Genomic DNA, 17666 nt, shown 5'->3' on the forward strand with positions numbered 1-17666 from the left:
TGGTGGATTCTCCTTCTCTGGAAGTTTTTAAGCAGAGGCTGGATAGCCATCTGAAAGAAATTCTGATTTTATGAACGTAGGCAGATTGTGAGTGGGAGAGCAGGAAGAGATGTGCCAGTGTTTGTCTCTTGTGGCTCTTCCTTGTTCCAGGGAATTGCTGACCACCACTGTGGGATGGTGCCGTGAATTCCCTCCAGGCCAGGCTGGATTCTGGAATTGGGTTTTTTGTGGGTGGGCAGGTAGTTGTGAGTTTCCTGCATTGTGCAGGGGGTTGGACTAGATGACCCTTTGAGGTCCCTTCCAACTTACATAAATAAATTACATAAATTAAATAAAATACGCCGCATAAAGTACTACATTTGGCTTAAAACGAAGACACCAAAGAAATTCTTTTAAATTCCTGTAATAAACCAGTGTCAGTGAAACCACGAAGAAACTCATGGTTTACTGAAGCTGGTATTCTTGCAGTGCGTTTACTTAGGTGTAATAATTGGTTCAGTATCAATGGTTTGGTGGTCCTTGTAGTGATTCTCAAAGACGGTATGTGCCTTTTTCTACGTCCCTTGCAAGCTGTATGACTTCTCTGCAGGGTAAGGGTTAATTAAGACTCCACCCTAAAGCCCACTTAGGTTTGGGGGGGGGGGGATGAAAAATGCTTTGAATTTCTGAAATTCCAGACCCGGTGGTTTAGTGGATGAAGCAGGACTGTTTATTCAAGGGAGGTTCCTTTTTGTAGTGCCCCTCCACCCCCCTTCCCTTCCGCCTCTCTGCAATGCTGCTTCCAAGATTTATAGGGAGCCTGATTGTTTCTTTTCTTTTATAATGAAAGACAGCCTTTGAAGAGGGGAACCGCTCTGCTTCCTCTTTGCTGTCGCTGGCGGCTACGAAGGGAACCAGGGAACCGGATCTTGAGAAAGTTCAGCGGCTTGTTCTGGGCCTTAGCAAGGAAAGTCATTGAGAGAAGGACGTGTTTCTCCTTTTGGAAGCCATTCCATGCACCGACGTGCAAGATTTCTGCGTCACAGTGCCAGTGGAGAGGATAATATTTAGTTTTTGTAAAAGAAAAAAGACCCCCCCCCAAAAAAAAGGCTTGCTTAGCTTAAAAAAGAACCCCTGCATTTAATAGTCTAGCACTTCAGGGGAGAGTGTTCTGTGCATTCTCTTCCTGATGTGTTAGCTTATTACATGCAGGGTGTAGGATACATGTAAAATGGGTTAGTAACTATTTTAACAGTTCAGTTCGTCATGCCACCTGTCATCCCTTGATTCCCAAGGTCCACCACTTTCTATGTTGTGGTTACAGCAGCCTTTCTCAAGTTTTTCACTGTTGAGAAACCCCTGAACCATTTTTTAGGCTTTGACAAACCCCAGAACTAATATTCTACTCCTCATCGTTGGGATGAATTGTATTGGAAGTTACTCAGTTGTCTTCAGATCAGTGGTTGGTTTACTATTTTTGGTTGTGTGACTTCCCTGCTCTTTGAGGTTGGTAGAAAAAAAGAAAAAAAAAGAAAAAGTGTATGTGTGGGAATTGTGAATGTTGTCTGCATTAAGTATTAAGGGGAAGCAGAATTTGAAGATGGACAAACTTACTAAACATGTACTAAACATATTTGCACGGGGGTGGCCTTGGGAATGGAGAGAAAGAAATGAAACTTTCTGTAGGAGCCTTAAACTTTGACCTGTGGGGATGTGATGGCTGAAATTCCCTGGGATTTCCAAAAGCCAAGGATGGTTATTCAGGCTCAAGGCATCCTTGCCGTCCTTTTGCCGTCCCTGAATGGGTCAGAGATTTATCTTTGGGGAAGGTATCCAAATTGGATTGGGGACAGGACAAGCTAGTGTGCTTGGAGAGCTTTGGGAAGCTTATTTTTCCGCCCTGTTCTGTAGCATTTGCATTGTCTGATAGCGTGGAGAGAAAATTGCATTCCTTTTGACCCCAAGCATAGTTATATCAATCCTCAGGACCACGTCGTGTTGAGGGAGGGTTGAAGGAAACGGCAGTAAATTGGCTTAAACTGTTGAATGAAGAGCCCCGGTTTTGTATTTTGCAATATGCCTCACAGCACACATACGCCACAACCCGCCCCCCTCACACGCACTCACTCGCTCTCTGTGTAAAATGCGGTCCAAAGAAAACAGAAGGCAGCCAAAAAGAAACTGTAGTACTCTTTGAACTGGGATCAGTTAGCTTTGGAGTGCATTAATTTCAGGGCAAAGTGGACAAAGCCAGGGCAGTCTACGCTGTCATTAGCGCTCCTCCAAGAGTTGGATTTTTCAGAGAGAAAATAAGAGGGGAGCAAAAAACAGAAAAGGGAAACAAAGGCCCAAACTTGGTGCCCCAAAATAGCAGAGAAAGCTTTATCGAGGTGTAGGTTCCTAAGGCAAAATTTTGACGAGGAAGGAAAAAACAATAATCTCACAATTTTCTCAGCAATGAAAACATCCCAAGACTCACTGGTTTCAGCCCTGGAAATTCCTCAGGAGTCAGCCATACCTCGCAAGGTTGTTGTGGGGAGGATGGAATGGAGGAGAGGCCACATTGGTTCTGGAGCCTATTTTAGCCTCCAGTCTCTGGCTGCCATTACACAATTTTTGCCCTCTTTCCTCCAGGCCCATCGGCTTCCTTTTTACCTCCTTTAGTCTTCCATGATAAAAGCTTCCTTCCTTCCTTCCTTCCTTCCTTCCTTCCTTCCTTCCTTCCTTCCTTCCTTCCTTCCTTCCTTCCTTCCTTCCTTCCTTCCTTCCTTCCTTCCTTCCTTCCTTCCTTCCTTCCTTCCTTCCTTCCTTCTCCCATATGGCTCTGGGCGGTTTACATATAACATCACAGGGGGATACGTGGAAAGACCTAACATACAACATAGCCTGCAATCACCAACAATAATCCAACAGTGGTTCTGAATAACACAATTTCAGTGGTCTTGCACAACAACAATGTAACAGGAACTAGGGGCAAAGCCCGTTGTCTCCAAGAATACAACGGGCGCTAGAGCTTGGCAGTGGGAAGAGGAAGGGGAGGAGTTGTCCAGTCTGTAAGGGCATGGGATTGTCATGTGTGTTGTGTGGGAGGTTGTGGTGGCATGGTGGCAAATGAGGGTATGGGTGTGGAGATATGGGTATCAAGAACCTGTGGTGTGGAATGTTCATTGAGTGTGGGAGAGGACAGATCTTTGGGAATTGTGGCATAGTGGTTACAGATGAGCTTTCCAGAGCCATGTCCTCAGATATGTGAAGGGAAAATCAGACTGGAGACTCTTCTTAGAGGAAGATTACATGGCAACCAATTCCTCCCAGTTCTGCGTCATTTGCCTTCTTGTGTGAATTAGGCCACATTCACCGAAATGCCCCTGTGCCCTAATACACATGGGGCAGTCACAGTACACAGGTGTCCACCCTGTTCCTTCTGTGTCTCATTTTTTCACTGTTGGTAAAATGTTATGTGCCCACATGCTTCTTTAATGGTTGCTCCTTAGAAGAACGGATGTTTGTGCCTATTGCTTTACTACCCAAAGGAGTCTCAAAGCGGTTTACAAACACCTTTTCCATTCGTCTCTCCACAATGGTCAACCTGTGAGATGTGGGGTTGTGAGAGATCTGAGAGAACTGGGAATGGGCTGCAGTGACCCAGCAGGCCTCAGGTGTCTCAAAGCATTTTCCATCGTCTTCCCCTTCTCTCCCCATAGCAGACTCCGCACGAGGGAGGTGGGGTAGCGAGCTTCACAGGGAAGCTGGCAACTCTAAGAGGAAGACTTTCTGTGCACAGCAGTCTTGACCTTACTAAGGTTTTTTATACTGTTTTTTTTATTTGCCAGGCCAAGGTTATTTGCCAGTTACTATTTCAGTTACTATATGTCTCCAGACATTTATTTGTTCTCTATTTACAGTTTCAGGCTGTAAATATTTATTTAGATCTTCCTGCACTTTCCAGACTCACAGGACTGATGCTGGTCTGCCTGTCTGCACCCCAGAATACAAACAGTTGCTGGTAAGGGCTGGCCATAACCCATAGCCCAGGAGGGACACTCCTGCACCACTCTCTACCAACTGCAGGCAAAAATGGCTCATTTGAAGGCTGGACTCTGAGGCATTGTATGATTTTGAAGTCCCACCTCCAAACCTCCAGGAATATTTCCAACCCAGGGGTAGCCAACCTACAGGTGTGGCCTGGAGAGCTCCTGGAATTACAGCTCACTTGCAGAGTATAAAGATCAACTCCCCAGGCAGAAAGGGCTACTTTGGACAGGGTTGTGGTAGAGAGGAAACATTTAAGGCTTCCAACACAGGTTGTTGTTGAATTGCACCTACTGCACAGGGTTGTTGTGCAGATGAAACAGGAGACAAAAGAGCCAGTTTCCTCTGCAGAATAACACTGTGCAGTGGCCTCAAATCTGCAGAGAGTTGCAAAGAAGAAAGACACATGGCTTGGCTGTGTCTAACTCCCGGCCAGAGCAGTATTTTAAGTGAGAAGGGGCTTTTCTGTGGCCTCCCTGCCAGCCAACTGTTTGGCAGAAGGGGAAAGTCCCCCCCCCCCTCAAAAGGAAGGCCCTCAGGCTCCCCTGAGTTGCTCTCTGAAGGAAAACGCCTCCCTCCCCTCAGTCAGGGCCTGTGAGAGGCTCCTTCGCAGCAGGCCTGAAGGGGGTCAGGGCGAGCACTCTGCAGCCTCCTGCCAGCTCTGCCAGGGTTCTGAGGCAATTTGCAGTTGGACATGGCAGTTAGGACAGCCTTGGGGCGAAAAGGGCTGGCGCAGCCTGTCCAAGCCTCTGTTCTCATCCCCCTTGGCAGCCCTACTGACCTCCTCTCCCTGCGGTGGTCAGGAGCAGACTGGCAGCCAGACTGGGCTGGGTGAATAGAATTTTGGTCTGTCCTGGTGAGGGGCCAATAGGAAGGCACTTTGTGCGCCTCCCCATTGGCTGCTTGGCCCTGGATGGACACTTGGAGGGCCCAATCAGGAGCCGCTTTGCGGCTCCTGATTGGGCCCTCTGAGTTTTTATCCTGGACAGGGCCCGCCCTAACTCCTCCCCAGGTGGCCTTACTCTTTTATTTAATAGGAGAGGTTAAAGATGGTAACTTAGTTAAGGCCCCCAGAGAAGACAGGCTGGTTCAGGCCATGGAGGGGATGTCAGAGGGGGTCTTGTGGATGCTTTTTGGGTTTGGTCGGTCTCAGGCAAATGCCTGGTGGAGTGATACAACGTAGGTGATACTTCCCCAGTGCAAGGACGCTGTATTTGAAATGAGACTAAACCGATGTTCCATTAAAGTAAACTAGAAAAGGAAATTTTATCTGCCAGGAAAAAATTGTAATCGTGTTTGCCTTCCTCTCCCCCCTCCCCTCTGCTTATTTTTTTAAAAAATAGTTTGTGGGCCAAACTTGGATATTCGGAACAGCATGCAGGAACTAAAGCAGTTGGAAGACTGCTCGGTAATCGAAGGTTTCCTCCGGATTTTGTTGATCTCCCAAGTCGACGACTTCAGCTCCTACCGCTTCCCGAAACTCACCGTCATCACCGACTACTTGCTGCTGTTCCGCGTGGCAGGCCTGGAGACCCTCAGCGACCTCTTCCCCAACCTCACGGTCATCCGCGGCAAGAACCTTTTCTACAATTACGCGCTGGTGATCTTCGAGATGACCAACCTGAAAGACATCGGGCTGTACAACTTGAGAAATATCACTCGGGGAGCCATCCGGATCGAGAAGAACTCAGACTTGTGTTACCTCTCCACTGTGGACTGGTCGCTCATCCTGGACGCAGCATCCAACAACTACATCGTAGGGAATAAGTCCCCTAAGGAATGCGGGGATCTCTGTCCGGGCACGGCCGAGGGGAATTCGCAGTGCAAGACGACCTACATTAACGATGAGCACAGTCCTCGGTGCTGGACTTCCAACCACTGTCAGAAAAGTAAGCAATTAAGCGTTTGTAGTGTCAAGGATTCGAGCTTGTGTTATGCTTTTCGGTCTTTTCGGTGAGAATTGATACTTTGTCCCCCCTTGCTCCTTCAGTAGACATATGTGCATTATCTCAAGGTGGTGCTGTATTAGTCTAAAGCTATTATTTATTCCAGAACATGCTTGACAGGCAGTGATTACATGTGAGTTGTTTAACCTCTTCTGAAAGGGGGGGGGGGCAGAGAAAGCGGCAAGTTCGAATCCTTACATGTGATCCCGGCGGTAAAGCTTTTAGTTATGGAGGAAATCCATATGCTGCTTTTCCAGACTTGTGTGTTAGCTGGCTTTGCTTGTACTACTCTGGAATCTCAGAATGAAAACGCCCTGCATGTTGGGGTAAACAGCATGCTCAAGGGCTGACCCCCTCCTTCCCTGATCCCGGCCGGCTTTGAACAATTAGGGAAGTTTGCTTTGTTTCCTAGGAGACATGCAACCCCTTCTATTTGCAGGCCAAACTGCTGCGAACAAGGGGGGAAGTTACCATGTGTGTTGTTTGCACATGCTCTCTGTTTCATGTGAATCACTCTGAGCCTCAGGGTAAGGCGGTAGATAAATAAATAATAAATAAATAAGACGTTTTGCATGTGCCATTTGGGTAGCTGGACAGTATGATGCTGGTGGGGGGGGCGCCTCTGTACGGGCAGTATTAGTTTGTGGAAGTACTGGTTTCTGGCCAATGCTTACCGTCTCGGACTTAATTTCACAGAGAATGAAAACCCGTAACAAACATCCGGGCAAATGGTAAATTAGAAAGCAGTTGCGGGCAGGTGGCCACGATGAAGCTATCTGAAATTTGAGATAGGGATGGAACATAGGGGTCCCCTGTCACTCTTCCCTGCATCTCCTTGAGTGGTAGAGCAAGTTTCAAGTCCAGGAACAGCTCAAAGGCAAACAAGATTTCCTGGGCATAAGCTTTTGCGAGCTTCGACTCTTGTAAGTTTATTACCCTTGATAACTTGTTGACCTTTTAGGTGCTTCTAGTCTGTAACCTGCTTCAAATCCGCACAGCTACCCATCTGAAACTCTCTTTTAAAGTGAGTAGTCCTTAGACGAGGGGCGGCTCTCCAGATGCCCATGGACTACAATTACCATGAGGCCCTGCCATCCCTATCTCAAACGTAAGGCCAGAAACCTCAGGGGGTGGGGTTGATGGAATCCTGCTGCATTACTTGAGCTGCTGTTGGAATGGACAGAATTGCAGACTAGCCTAAGGCAAGCAAGACATTGATAGGGGACAAGAAATATCGATGGAGGATTGCAAGGTTGTAATTGACAGGATGTACGGAGGTGGTCTCCGAAGGGTATGTTGAAAACCCCTGCAGGTGTTTGCCAGAGGGCGCCAGTCCGCACTCTGAGAAAGAAAACATGGTGTTTGCCAGCGTGTTCTGTGAGGAAAACAAGAAGGGGAAGTATAAATGTCCATTGTTCAAAACAGAGCTTCCGGTTTGGTTGTTTGAGCCCATTATCCAAATGGGAACAAGGGGACTCGCAAGGAGCACAGCAGAGTGCGGCGGGAAGGACACAGTTGCTTGGCGTTTCTGTGGTCCGATCAGAGCCCCTGTCGCTCTTCTGTACCTGCGTTGCTTAAGCCAGAGCAGTAATTTTGCAAGGCGTTGTGGTTTTGTTGTTGGCCTCATGGTGATCCAGCAGAGTGCCCGGCCAGTGCAGCAAGAATTCAGGGAGGCATGAATCTCCTTCCTCTCTTGCTTTGGTGTTTTAAGCGATACCAGCCACAAGAGCTAAATAGAAGGTCCGTGTTCAAAATCATTCTCTCCCAAGATGCTGGGTGAACAGCAGAGCCCTAGGTCAGCTAGTGTGGCGTCGTGGATAAGAGCGGTGACCTCTGATCTGGAGAACTGGGACTGACTCCTCACTCTTCCTCCGCATGCAGCCAGCTGGGTGAACTTGGGTCAGTCTCAGTTCTTTCAGAGCAGTTCTCACAGAGCCTTTCTCTCCGAGCTCTCTCAGCCCCACCTCCCTCACAGGTTGTCTGTTGTGGGGAAAGGAAACTATTTGTGAGATGCTTTGTGACTCCTTCGGGTTGTAAAAAGTGGGGTATGAAATCTAACCCTTCTGATGCGAAACATTCCTAGTTTTTCAACCTACAGGGCACATGGTTGGCCTGGGTGGTTGAGTATATGCTTGGTGCCTTGTTGCGTTGGCATGGCTTTGAAAAACAGCTCCTGACAGTTCCAGTCTGTGCCAGTCTGTCACATCTAACATCAGTGACCTTTTACACAAGATGGGATTTAAACAGATACCTGATAAGTGTGGAGAAGGGCAGAAGATGAGAATTTGTATAGTAGTTAAGGGAGGCTTGTCTCTAATCTGGAGAACTGGGTTTGATTCCCCAATCCTCCACATGCAGCCAGTTGGGTGACCTTGGGCCAGTCACAGTACTCTCAGAGCTCTCTCAGCCTCACCCAGGTTCGAATCCCTCACTTAGCTATGGAAGCTTGGGCCTCTCACAGGGAGTTGTTAGGAGCATGAAATGGAGGAGAGGAGAACAATGTATGAAAGAAGTTAGAGAACCAGCTTGGTGTTGTGGTTAAGAGTGGTAGCCTCTAACCTGGAGGATTGTGTTTGATTCCCCATTCCTCCTCCACATGCAGCCAGCTGGGCGACCTTGGACAAATCCCAGTTCTTCTAGAGCTCTTCTCACAGTAGAGTTCTCTTAGAGCTCTCTCAGCTTCACCCACCTCATAGGGATCTGTTGTGGGGAGAGGAAAGGAAGGGCATTAGTAAGCTGCTTTGGAACTCCTTTGGATATTAGTAAGCTGCTTTGGGACTCCTTTGGGTAGTGAAAAACAGGGTATAAAAAACAGCTCTTCCTCTTTTCTAAACAGAACATTTCCGTCCTTGTGATATGGTACCTTCCAGCGCACAATTTTGATGCCGCTTCAGAACATGCAGTGAACTTTGGCACTCACCCGCTTAAACCTCCGTGCAGTCTATAGTTCCTTATGTTTTTTGTATGTTTCCCCCTTCCCAGAATGCATTTGCATTTCACTCTTGGTGGGGCAGGGACCTGACATTTTGACTGTAGCTCTTATACCTGTTTTTTTAATTGACCGTCTGCAAATCAGTTCTTCACTACTTAGATGATATCAAAGTTTGGCATGGTTACCGGATCCCCCTAACACGCTTTACACCCTCAGTGCCATTTTGGTGGCGTCAGTGTCTTTCCGCTGCTCTGCCCCCCTCCTTCCCCCCCCCTCCAGGAAGCCTGCATTCAAGTCTGTTTGTCCTTGTCAAGACCTTTCATTAAAGGATATCAATTGGGTGGGTAAGCAGCTGCTTGGGAACATTTGGTTCTTTTTGTGCAGGACTGCCTTGTTTAATTTTGTCATTGAGGAGAAGCCGGTTTGTAGCAAACAAAGGTGGCGGGGGGGGGGGGACCTCTCAGCTTCCTTTTCCCACAACACTTATGGAAACAGTATGAGGAGAAGGTAGTTTTCCCACAGCCAAGTAACCTTTTGACATTTTTGTAGCGATCAACGAGCTGGGGTCGAGGTGTGTGAAGCAACGTTAGTCTCTGTGTGTAGAAAAAGGATTTCGAATTGGGGGGGGGGTGTTTGTTTGCACGCCCCGGATCTCCGCGTCCTTTCTCCCTCTCCCTCCCCGAAAAATCTCGGCGCCATTTCCTGGAGCTCCCGCGGGTCTCTGCGGGACTGCGCCTACAATATTTATTCTTTGCTTTTCTTCTGGTGCCGCGGAGAAGATGCCAACTGTGTTCCACTTACATCTCCTTTTTGGCAGCCCAACCGGAGAATGATGTTGCCATTCCGGATTTCCGGAAAAGAGTGAAGTGTCTGGACAGTTGCCAGAGGCAGTTGGATGAGTGCTCGCTCTCACCCCCCCGCCCATCCCCGTGCTTCTGTTTTTATTTATTCAATTTATTTATTTAAGGAGAAGGGGAAATTAGGATATGTTTTGGAGGAAAAATGGTGCCAGTTCTCCTTAAGAACGTTTGATTTTTTGGGTTGCAACATGTAGGCTAAACCATCTTTAAAAACAAAAACTAGCTTGTATTTTGAACAATTGTAATCTTCAAGGGCTCAACTGGTGTTGCTGTTTTTGTTTGTTTCAGATGGTAGCCTTGTTGTGTTGTGTTATGAGGGTTAGATTTTAGTCCCATAGCACCTTAGGGTGCTATGGGTGTTCCCATAAGAACTCCTTTGAAATCTGACTCTCAAAAGCTTCTACCCCAAAACTATCTAACTGGGTTTTCTCCTGCAGTTCCAAATCAAACTTCATTTGAAGCTGAAGTTTTTGTCTTGTGAAGGGTTGGCAGTCCTATCTGAATAGGACTGGCAGTGGGTGCTCCCAGAATCAATCGCATTCCCTATGACTGGGGTGTCAAATGGAAACTGGGGTGAACTGTTGCCGTTTCGAGCCCCCCCCCCCCCCATTCATCATGCTCAGCACAGATGAAATTGGATTGCTGCAGGGTCCAGGAGGATGCAAAGTTCCTAAGCGATCCAGTTGTAGTCTACAAATCCGGACTTGTCTGCAAATTCTAGGGGTGTGATTCCCTTTTGGGCGCTGTCCTCTTGTCCTCAACATGAAAGCAGCGGTATTTTCTTACCTTACTAGGCTGTTGTGAAGGATGCAAGGTCATGTGGAACTTTGCACACGGATGAGAACTGTTCTCTCTGGACAACGGGATTGGTTGCATTGCCGGCCACTCCTGCTTTAACACCAGGTGGGGAAGGGCCGTCAGTGCCTTTCACCTCTGGATCCGACCTGAAAGCTACGTTCTTCGAGTTGCTCTCCTGAAATGCACGTTCGTTTTAGCTGGTGTGCTGAGCAACTAACAAATGGGCAATACCCCCCCCCCCCAGTATTGACACTCGTTTCTCTTTAGCTGAATTGAATTGGCCTGGTTTGAAACATCAGTGCGAGGTCTTCCGGCTCTTAGGCTTTTCAGGGTGACTGAGATCCGCCACAAGCCCCCCCCCCTCCCCGGACACTTGTCTTTTTCCTCTCCTCAGGCCCGCACAGACCCTGTCCTTTGTCCTTTCGAAAATATTGAATCTATGCGAAGTATGCAGGCATGACTGGGGAAGGGAAGGGGAGTCCTGAAAGTCCTCAATTGGTCCCTTCTTCTGTTTTATTTATAAGCTGCGCCTTACATATGTCTTGTGCCTGGAGGAATGCAGGGAAAAAAACCCAGAACAGAAGCTTTAAAGAGGAATGGGTATTTTAAAAAAGAAATCCCAGTTTCCTACATCCTGGCCTCTCTTCCATCATGTGCTAGCAAGGCCAGGGCTGGGCAGATAGGGGTGGTGGAGGAAGCTTCCTGTTGTCCGTAGGGTTTTCAAGGCCAAGAGATATTTAGAGGCCCTTGCCTGCTTCTGCGGAGCATCCCTGGGTGGTCTCCCATCCAAATAGTGATCAAAGTGGATCCGGCTTAGCTTCGGAGATCTCGGTTAGCCGGGGCGTGATTCCAGAGATTTTGGGTGCAAGAGTCAGCAGAGCCAGGAGATGAATCCATAGAATCATAGAGTTAGAAGGGACCTCCTGGGTCTTCTAGTCCAACCCCCTGCACTATGCAGGCCACTCACAACCCTATCGCTCATCCACTGTAACCTTCACAGAATCAGCCTCTCCATCAGATGGCTATCCAGCCTCTGTTTAAAAATCTCCAAAGATGGAGAACCCACCACCTCCCGAGGAAACCTGTTCCCCTGAGGAACCGCTCTGACTGTCAGGAACTTCTTCCGGATGTTTAGATGGAATTTCTTTTGCATTAATTTCATCCCATTTGTTCTGGTACGACCCTCTGGAGCAAGAGAGAATTGAAGACATTGTTGCCGTGGAGGGTCGCAAGCCCTCCATTCCACCACTTATCCCATAGGATTGAATGGTTGCTCATGCTGGATCAACAATACATTACTGGAGGTAGCATTGTGCTTGCAAGAAAACCTGCTGGATACCGCTGATAAAAGGCAGAGGGAATTTTTCAGCGGGTTAAAGGCACCAGCAATCTGTGAACACTGCTTTCTGAGTCAGGTCCCTGGTTTATCGAGGTCAGTATTGTCTAACTCTGACTGGCAGCAACTCAGAGCTATGTTCCTGTCACCTGCTGCCTAATCTGGTTTTAACTACTCTGAGCCATGACCCAAGCAGGAAGGCCTTCTTTGCCCCCGCCTTGCCTATCTCTGAGGGGCTCACGTTTCAAACAGTGAGGCAGAATTCTTGCTTTCTTGAAACGTCGAGATTGAGCCATATCTGTGAGAACAAGCCCAAGGTTACCTGCCAGTTGCCCTGCCACTACGCTCCAGGCTTTCGAGGAGCCCCAGAAGTGATGTCAGATCCCCTGCCATGTCCCGCCCCCGCACCCTGAGCCCTCCTGTTGGGCCCACCCCTCCGCCTTTGCTACTATTATAGCAGTTCTGCCATACAGGCCAGAAAGAAGAGTATGAATTTAGAAAACAGCCCAAAGCCCCCCCCCCCCCCAAATCCCATGCCACTTCAGAATTCCCACCGACCCCCTTGTGAACTCCTGAAGACCCCCAGGGGTCCACGGACCCCTGGTTGGGAATCCCTGAACTAGAGAAGGGGGAAGCGTGCTCTTCTAACCAGTGTCTCTTTTCACTGGTAAAAATGGCATGGGGGGGGGGGGAGGAGGAAGTACCCCAGGGCCGAACACAGCAACAGAGCACTGTTAAGCTAAGGTACCCTTTTCTTCTGTGTGACGGTGCATTGGGACGGCCACTCAGGTCCCTACCTGTGTTAGATGTAATATCTTGCTTGAACGTCCACCTGATCTTTTTCTGGAGGGTTGTTGGGTGGATGAACCGTAGCAGAATGTTGTCAGCTGGGTCAGGTCAAAGTTAATAAACAAACGACTTGTAAATCTTTGGGAGACGTCTTAGCGGTGGAGTAGTTGTTTCAGGCAAATTAAAGAAAAGCCGTGCGGTCAGATCTGGTCGAAACCGATTCGGGCAGCCTGCGGAACTTGGTTCCAGGGTCTGTTGACGTTAGTGAAGATTGCTACTGAGCTGGACTGGATTGTTACAGTAATGAACACTCTTCAAACGATTCGGAGAAAGTAATTTCCAAGTGGGGCACTACCTCTTCAGGTATTTGGGAGCCTGCCAAGTATATTGTTCCGCCAACATGGCGGTGAGGCCTTGGTAGGGGGCAGCCCTCTCTCCTCACCCTACTTTCACCTGCCCGCAATGCCTCCTGCCTCCTCAAGTGAAATAAATCGATGAAACTTCACTCCTTAAGTGCTTCTCTCCCCGTCCTCCAGCCAAGCACAGGAAGAGCTCAGAGGCGAGTTTTATTGGTCTGCAAGCCTGTTTGCGGACTTTGTGAACCATGGCATAAAAGTTCATCATCGGAAACAGTGACACCTGATTGCGTTTAGAGCAAAGCAAACCAAAGTTAATTGGAAAGGTCTCAACCGCGGGGTGAAGCAAGGTATAAATATAACAAATAGGGAGGAGTGAGTTCTTGCAAGTGGTTGCTCTGCTAGTTGCTTTGGAGGCACCTAAAGGTTTTTTTTCTGTTTTTAAATATTGATATCTTGGCCCTCTCTGTTAAAAGCTTTCCAGGTAAAGTTCGGTGGGGCTACGTCCCAGGTGTGTGAGCATGTCGTAACATCTACAGAAGTTCCAGGAATCCAGACTCCCTTTAGTTTAACTGTAGCGTTAGCGCTCTCTATTTTCAACTTTCCCCCCTAATGTTTCCTAAGTGTGGAAACCAGCAATGGACTTTTGTATCTTTCAAACTGCAGCAAACTGCATCCCCATTTTTAATGCAAGGTGTATTTAAGAGTGCTATGGCAAAATAAAGAGCCTCTTGTGGCGCAGAGTGGTAAGGCAGCCGTCTGAAAGCTTTGCCCATAAGGCTGGGAGTTCAATCCCAGCAGCCGGCTCAAGGTTGACTCAGCCTTCCATCCTTCCGAGGTCGGTAAAATGAGTACCCAGCTTGCTGGGGGGTAAACGGTCATGACTGGGGAAGGCACTGGCAAACCACCCCGTATTGAGTCTGCCATGAAAACGCTAGAGGGCGTCACCCCAAGGGTCAGACATGACTCGGTGCTTGCACAGGGGATACCTTTACCTTTACCTTATGGCAAAATAATGGCATTTTTAAATAAAAAAAAAATAGGCCCAGCGGTACAATTTGAATGCGCCGAGCTTATAACCAAAACGCTGTGTTTCTTTTAAAAAAGTAAAGAAAAAAGAATAGCGTTTTTTAAAAAAAGCATTGTGCATATTTCAAAAATTAATTTGGGGTGGTGGCTTTGATTTCCCACACAGCCTTAAAGTAGTGCCTTAAAGGCAAACAAGATTATCAAAGAGCTTTGATTTTCAAAAGCTTATACCTTGGTTATATCTTGCTGGTGTTTAAGGTGCTACGGGACTCATAGAATCCTAGACGTGGAAGGGACCCGTGGGATCACCTAGTCCCAACCCCCTGCAGAATGCAGGAAATTCACAACTCCCTGCCCACCTACAGTGACCCCAATTCTGTGCCCATGACTCGAATCTTTCTCATTGGCTGCAGACCAAGACGGCTCCCCACCCGAAACTATAGAGATATTAACTCTCTCTAGGCCCATTTCTAATATTATCTTGGCCAGGTAGATAGCCATGACAGGATATCCCAGGCTCCCCTGACCGTGGAAGCTAACCTGACCAGACCTTGGACCGGGAGACCACCAAGGAAGTCCAGGGGCATTAACACAGATGCAGGCAATGGCAAACTGCCCCTCGTTGTCCCTTGCCTCTCTTTGTCGATTGCCATGATTCTGCTGTGACTCAGCTGCATGTTCTACTGCCAGAGGGACATCATTGAGCAAATATTAGCTTAGCAATGCACAGCACGTCCGGCTGAAACTCCTCTCTGCACCCAAAGTTTGTCAGTGGGTGTTGTTTTCTGGTGGTGCGCTTGGTGGGCAATCTACCCCCAGGGGTGGGCAGGAGGAATGCATTTCCTGTTGGTTTCATCACCCCTTGTTTCTGCATGCGACTTCAGGGAATCACAATCTCAGAATTCTTTTTCTCAGGTTAATTTTGGAAATCCAGTTCACGCGGCTTTCTTTTTCATCCCTTTGTGTGTGCTATGCGCGTTCTTAGCTTTGCGCGGGTGGCTGTTATCTGAGCTGACCAATTAGAACCTTCTTGTTCAGAAGCAGTCTCTCTCTCTCTCTGATGGCCAAGAGGTTGCCAGGATGGACTTCACACTGTCATTTTGTCTTTTCTGAAGATCCCTTTGCAAACGTGGATGCCCCTAACCACGGTCCGATTCTGCCGTGGATCTTCTTGCTTGGCCACGCCAGATGTTGCAGCTCTTCCGAATACGAGGGAGAAAAATATTGTCGCAGCCTGGGCAGCAAACGGCCCATCTTGACCAGGGAGTTTGCTTTGGCACAAAGATAATTACAGTGTTGGAGACGGTATTTTTTTGAGGAGCGTGTTATGAAATTCCTCAGGCTTTGGGTTGGGAAGTCGTACCTTTTTTTGGCAGGGGGACTGTTTTGTAAAACCGTGTTTTGCACGGTTTATTTCCCCTGCCCCTCCAAAAGTTTTCCAAGGGCAGACTGACATGCGAAAACTCTGGAGCAACAAGAGCATTAGGGCAGTGTCCTAAGAAATGTGTGCATTCATTTCTCTTACCTATTTTCAACACATCACAACGGATCCAAAGTTAACAAGCTGGACTGATTTTAGTGTCCTGAACGCTTGCTTGAAGAAGGGTAGGGTGTTTCCTGCTTGGTCCCTGCTATCTCCTGCCACATTCTTTCGCATCTGTGACTTCTCTCCCCACCCGGCTGTTTTTGGCTGGTCACCCAGGACCTAGAACTGGCACAAGAGGAATAGCCATTCACGCAAAAGTCCGGAGGCTGAAGGGGGCCTTGATTTAATTGCTCCAAGTGTCTCTTTAAGGCTAGGAGGGGTGAAAAGTTCTTCAAATGTAGTGTCCCCAGTTCTGCCCTACGTATCTGCAGGGCCACGGCTGCTGTACGTGTGGTTCTGTCCTGTGGCCATGGGTAAACTACAGGGTTTGAAGGGCAGTGCTGCCAATAAGCTGTTTGAAGCTATCTTATTGGGTCTTTGTCTCTAGATCATGGCTCCTGATTTCCCTCCCCCCACATTTCAGGATGCGAAAAAGCACAGGGGGAATTAAATCTTGCTTGGATTCAGATGCATCCAGGGTGCTTCCATAGCCACGTATTGGGGATTCCACCTGGCCTTCAGTAAGTGCTCCTAACAATCGGGATTGCCCGGGATACTATCTGAGAATACCCTCTAGTTTTTGGATGGTTGTGGATTAGAGGGATTTGGAGCAATGGCACCTGAATTAAAGGGGGCATTAAGAGATGAAGGGTTTGGATTTGTTAAATATTAAACCCCACAGACCCAATCTGGATAGCCCAGATAAGCCCGAAGCTGTCAGATCTCAGAAGCTAAGGAGGGTCAGCCCCAGCTAGCACACAAGGATGCCAGGGTTGTGACATAGGGACAGGTGATCACAAACCACCTCCAAACATCTCCTGCCCGGCAGCCAGACAATTTTAGGCTCTCGTGGCTATATTACACCCCTCCCATATGATAAGTCAATCAATAATAAATAGGCCCCTCAATAAAGATTCTAGGCATACATTTTGGCAAATCCTAGCTTAAAAGGCTAAGGAAGTTGAACCATTGGCCTTAAAGGGGAGTGATTTACAGAGTCTGCCAGGAAAGTGAGATTCAAGTGGGTAGCCATGTGGGTCTGAAGCTGCGGGTCCAAGTTTGAATCCGGGAGCACCTTGACGACGAACCTTCACGCTGCGGTGTGAGCTTTCGTGTGCCCACAGAAACTCCCTAGCCTGTCCAGTGAATTGGCATTTCTGATTATGTGTTTCTCACACGTGCTTCCAGGTGCAGAGTCCCAAGCTGAAATGTCAGGAAGGGGATGGAAATGAAAATATTGAATGGGGGAAACAGGGATGTCTCCGTTTGCAATAATCCAGCTCGATTTGGAAGGGCTGAATGGGGGACGATCTATCGCTTTCTGGAAATCGGAAAACAAAACCTAAACTTTAGCCCAAACATGTAGTGTGTGTGTGTGTGTGTGTGTGTGAGATGATGGTGGTCGGAGGGAAAGGAATTAGACAAACCCGGCAGTAGAAAGTTGTTGTCAGTGGGTGAGCCGTTATGTATCTGCAGCTTTTCTGTCCATATCGGGGGTCCGTGTTTCGTTTTGCCAAATCTGAGCCTCCGTAATTGTGGGTTGTTTTAAAGAATAAAAGCTATGATGCAACGTTCCCTCTAAGCAACTTCTTTCAAGAACAGCTTGGAAAAATAACTCCCTACCTCTCTTCATAAGCAGGTTTTCATTAGTATCAGAATTGTAGGGAATATTGAGTGTATAGTGGTAGTCGCTGGGGAAGAGAAGGAGATGAAGGTGGTTAATGAGGAGGATTAATTCCAGGACCTCCAAAGGGGTGGGGGGGCTTGTTCCTGAGGGATTCACAAGCCCGATATGGACAAACTTTAAACGGAGAGCCGATCGAGGCAGAGTTTGACAAACCCCAGGTGTCAGGTCGCTGTGGTGTTTTTTTGGGTGGAAGTGATAGAAAATATGATCATACCTAAATGGGAAGGCTGAGTTAGGAGCCAGGCTCCTAAATTTCTGAGCCAGCTTCTAGAGCTGAAGAAAATTTGCCGAAATCCGTGTCAAGGAGACGAGAGATGTACACTTGGATACAACTGAG

General features: G+C 48.0%; 1 protein-coding gene across 1 annotated transcript in view; it reads left to right on the top strand.

The window, feature by feature from the left end:
* IGF1R (insulin like growth factor 1 receptor) overlaps nucleotides 1–17666 on the top strand; it is a 152533-nt gene that overhangs the window by 16937 nt on the left and 117930 nt on the right. Inside the window, 1 exon segment of the mRNA XM_077317324.1 lies at nucleotides 5355–5900. Within this exon segment, the coding sequence (XP_077173439.1) occupies nucleotides 5355–5900 (546 nt within the window).

The sequence above is a fragment of the Paroedura picta genome, chromosome 18 (genome assembly GCF_049243985.1).
Source record: "Paroedura picta isolate Pp20150507F chromosome 18, Ppicta_v3.0, whole genome shotgun sequence".
Taxonomy (NCBI): domain Eukaryota; kingdom Metazoa; phylum Chordata; class Lepidosauria; order Squamata; family Gekkonidae; genus Paroedura; species Paroedura picta.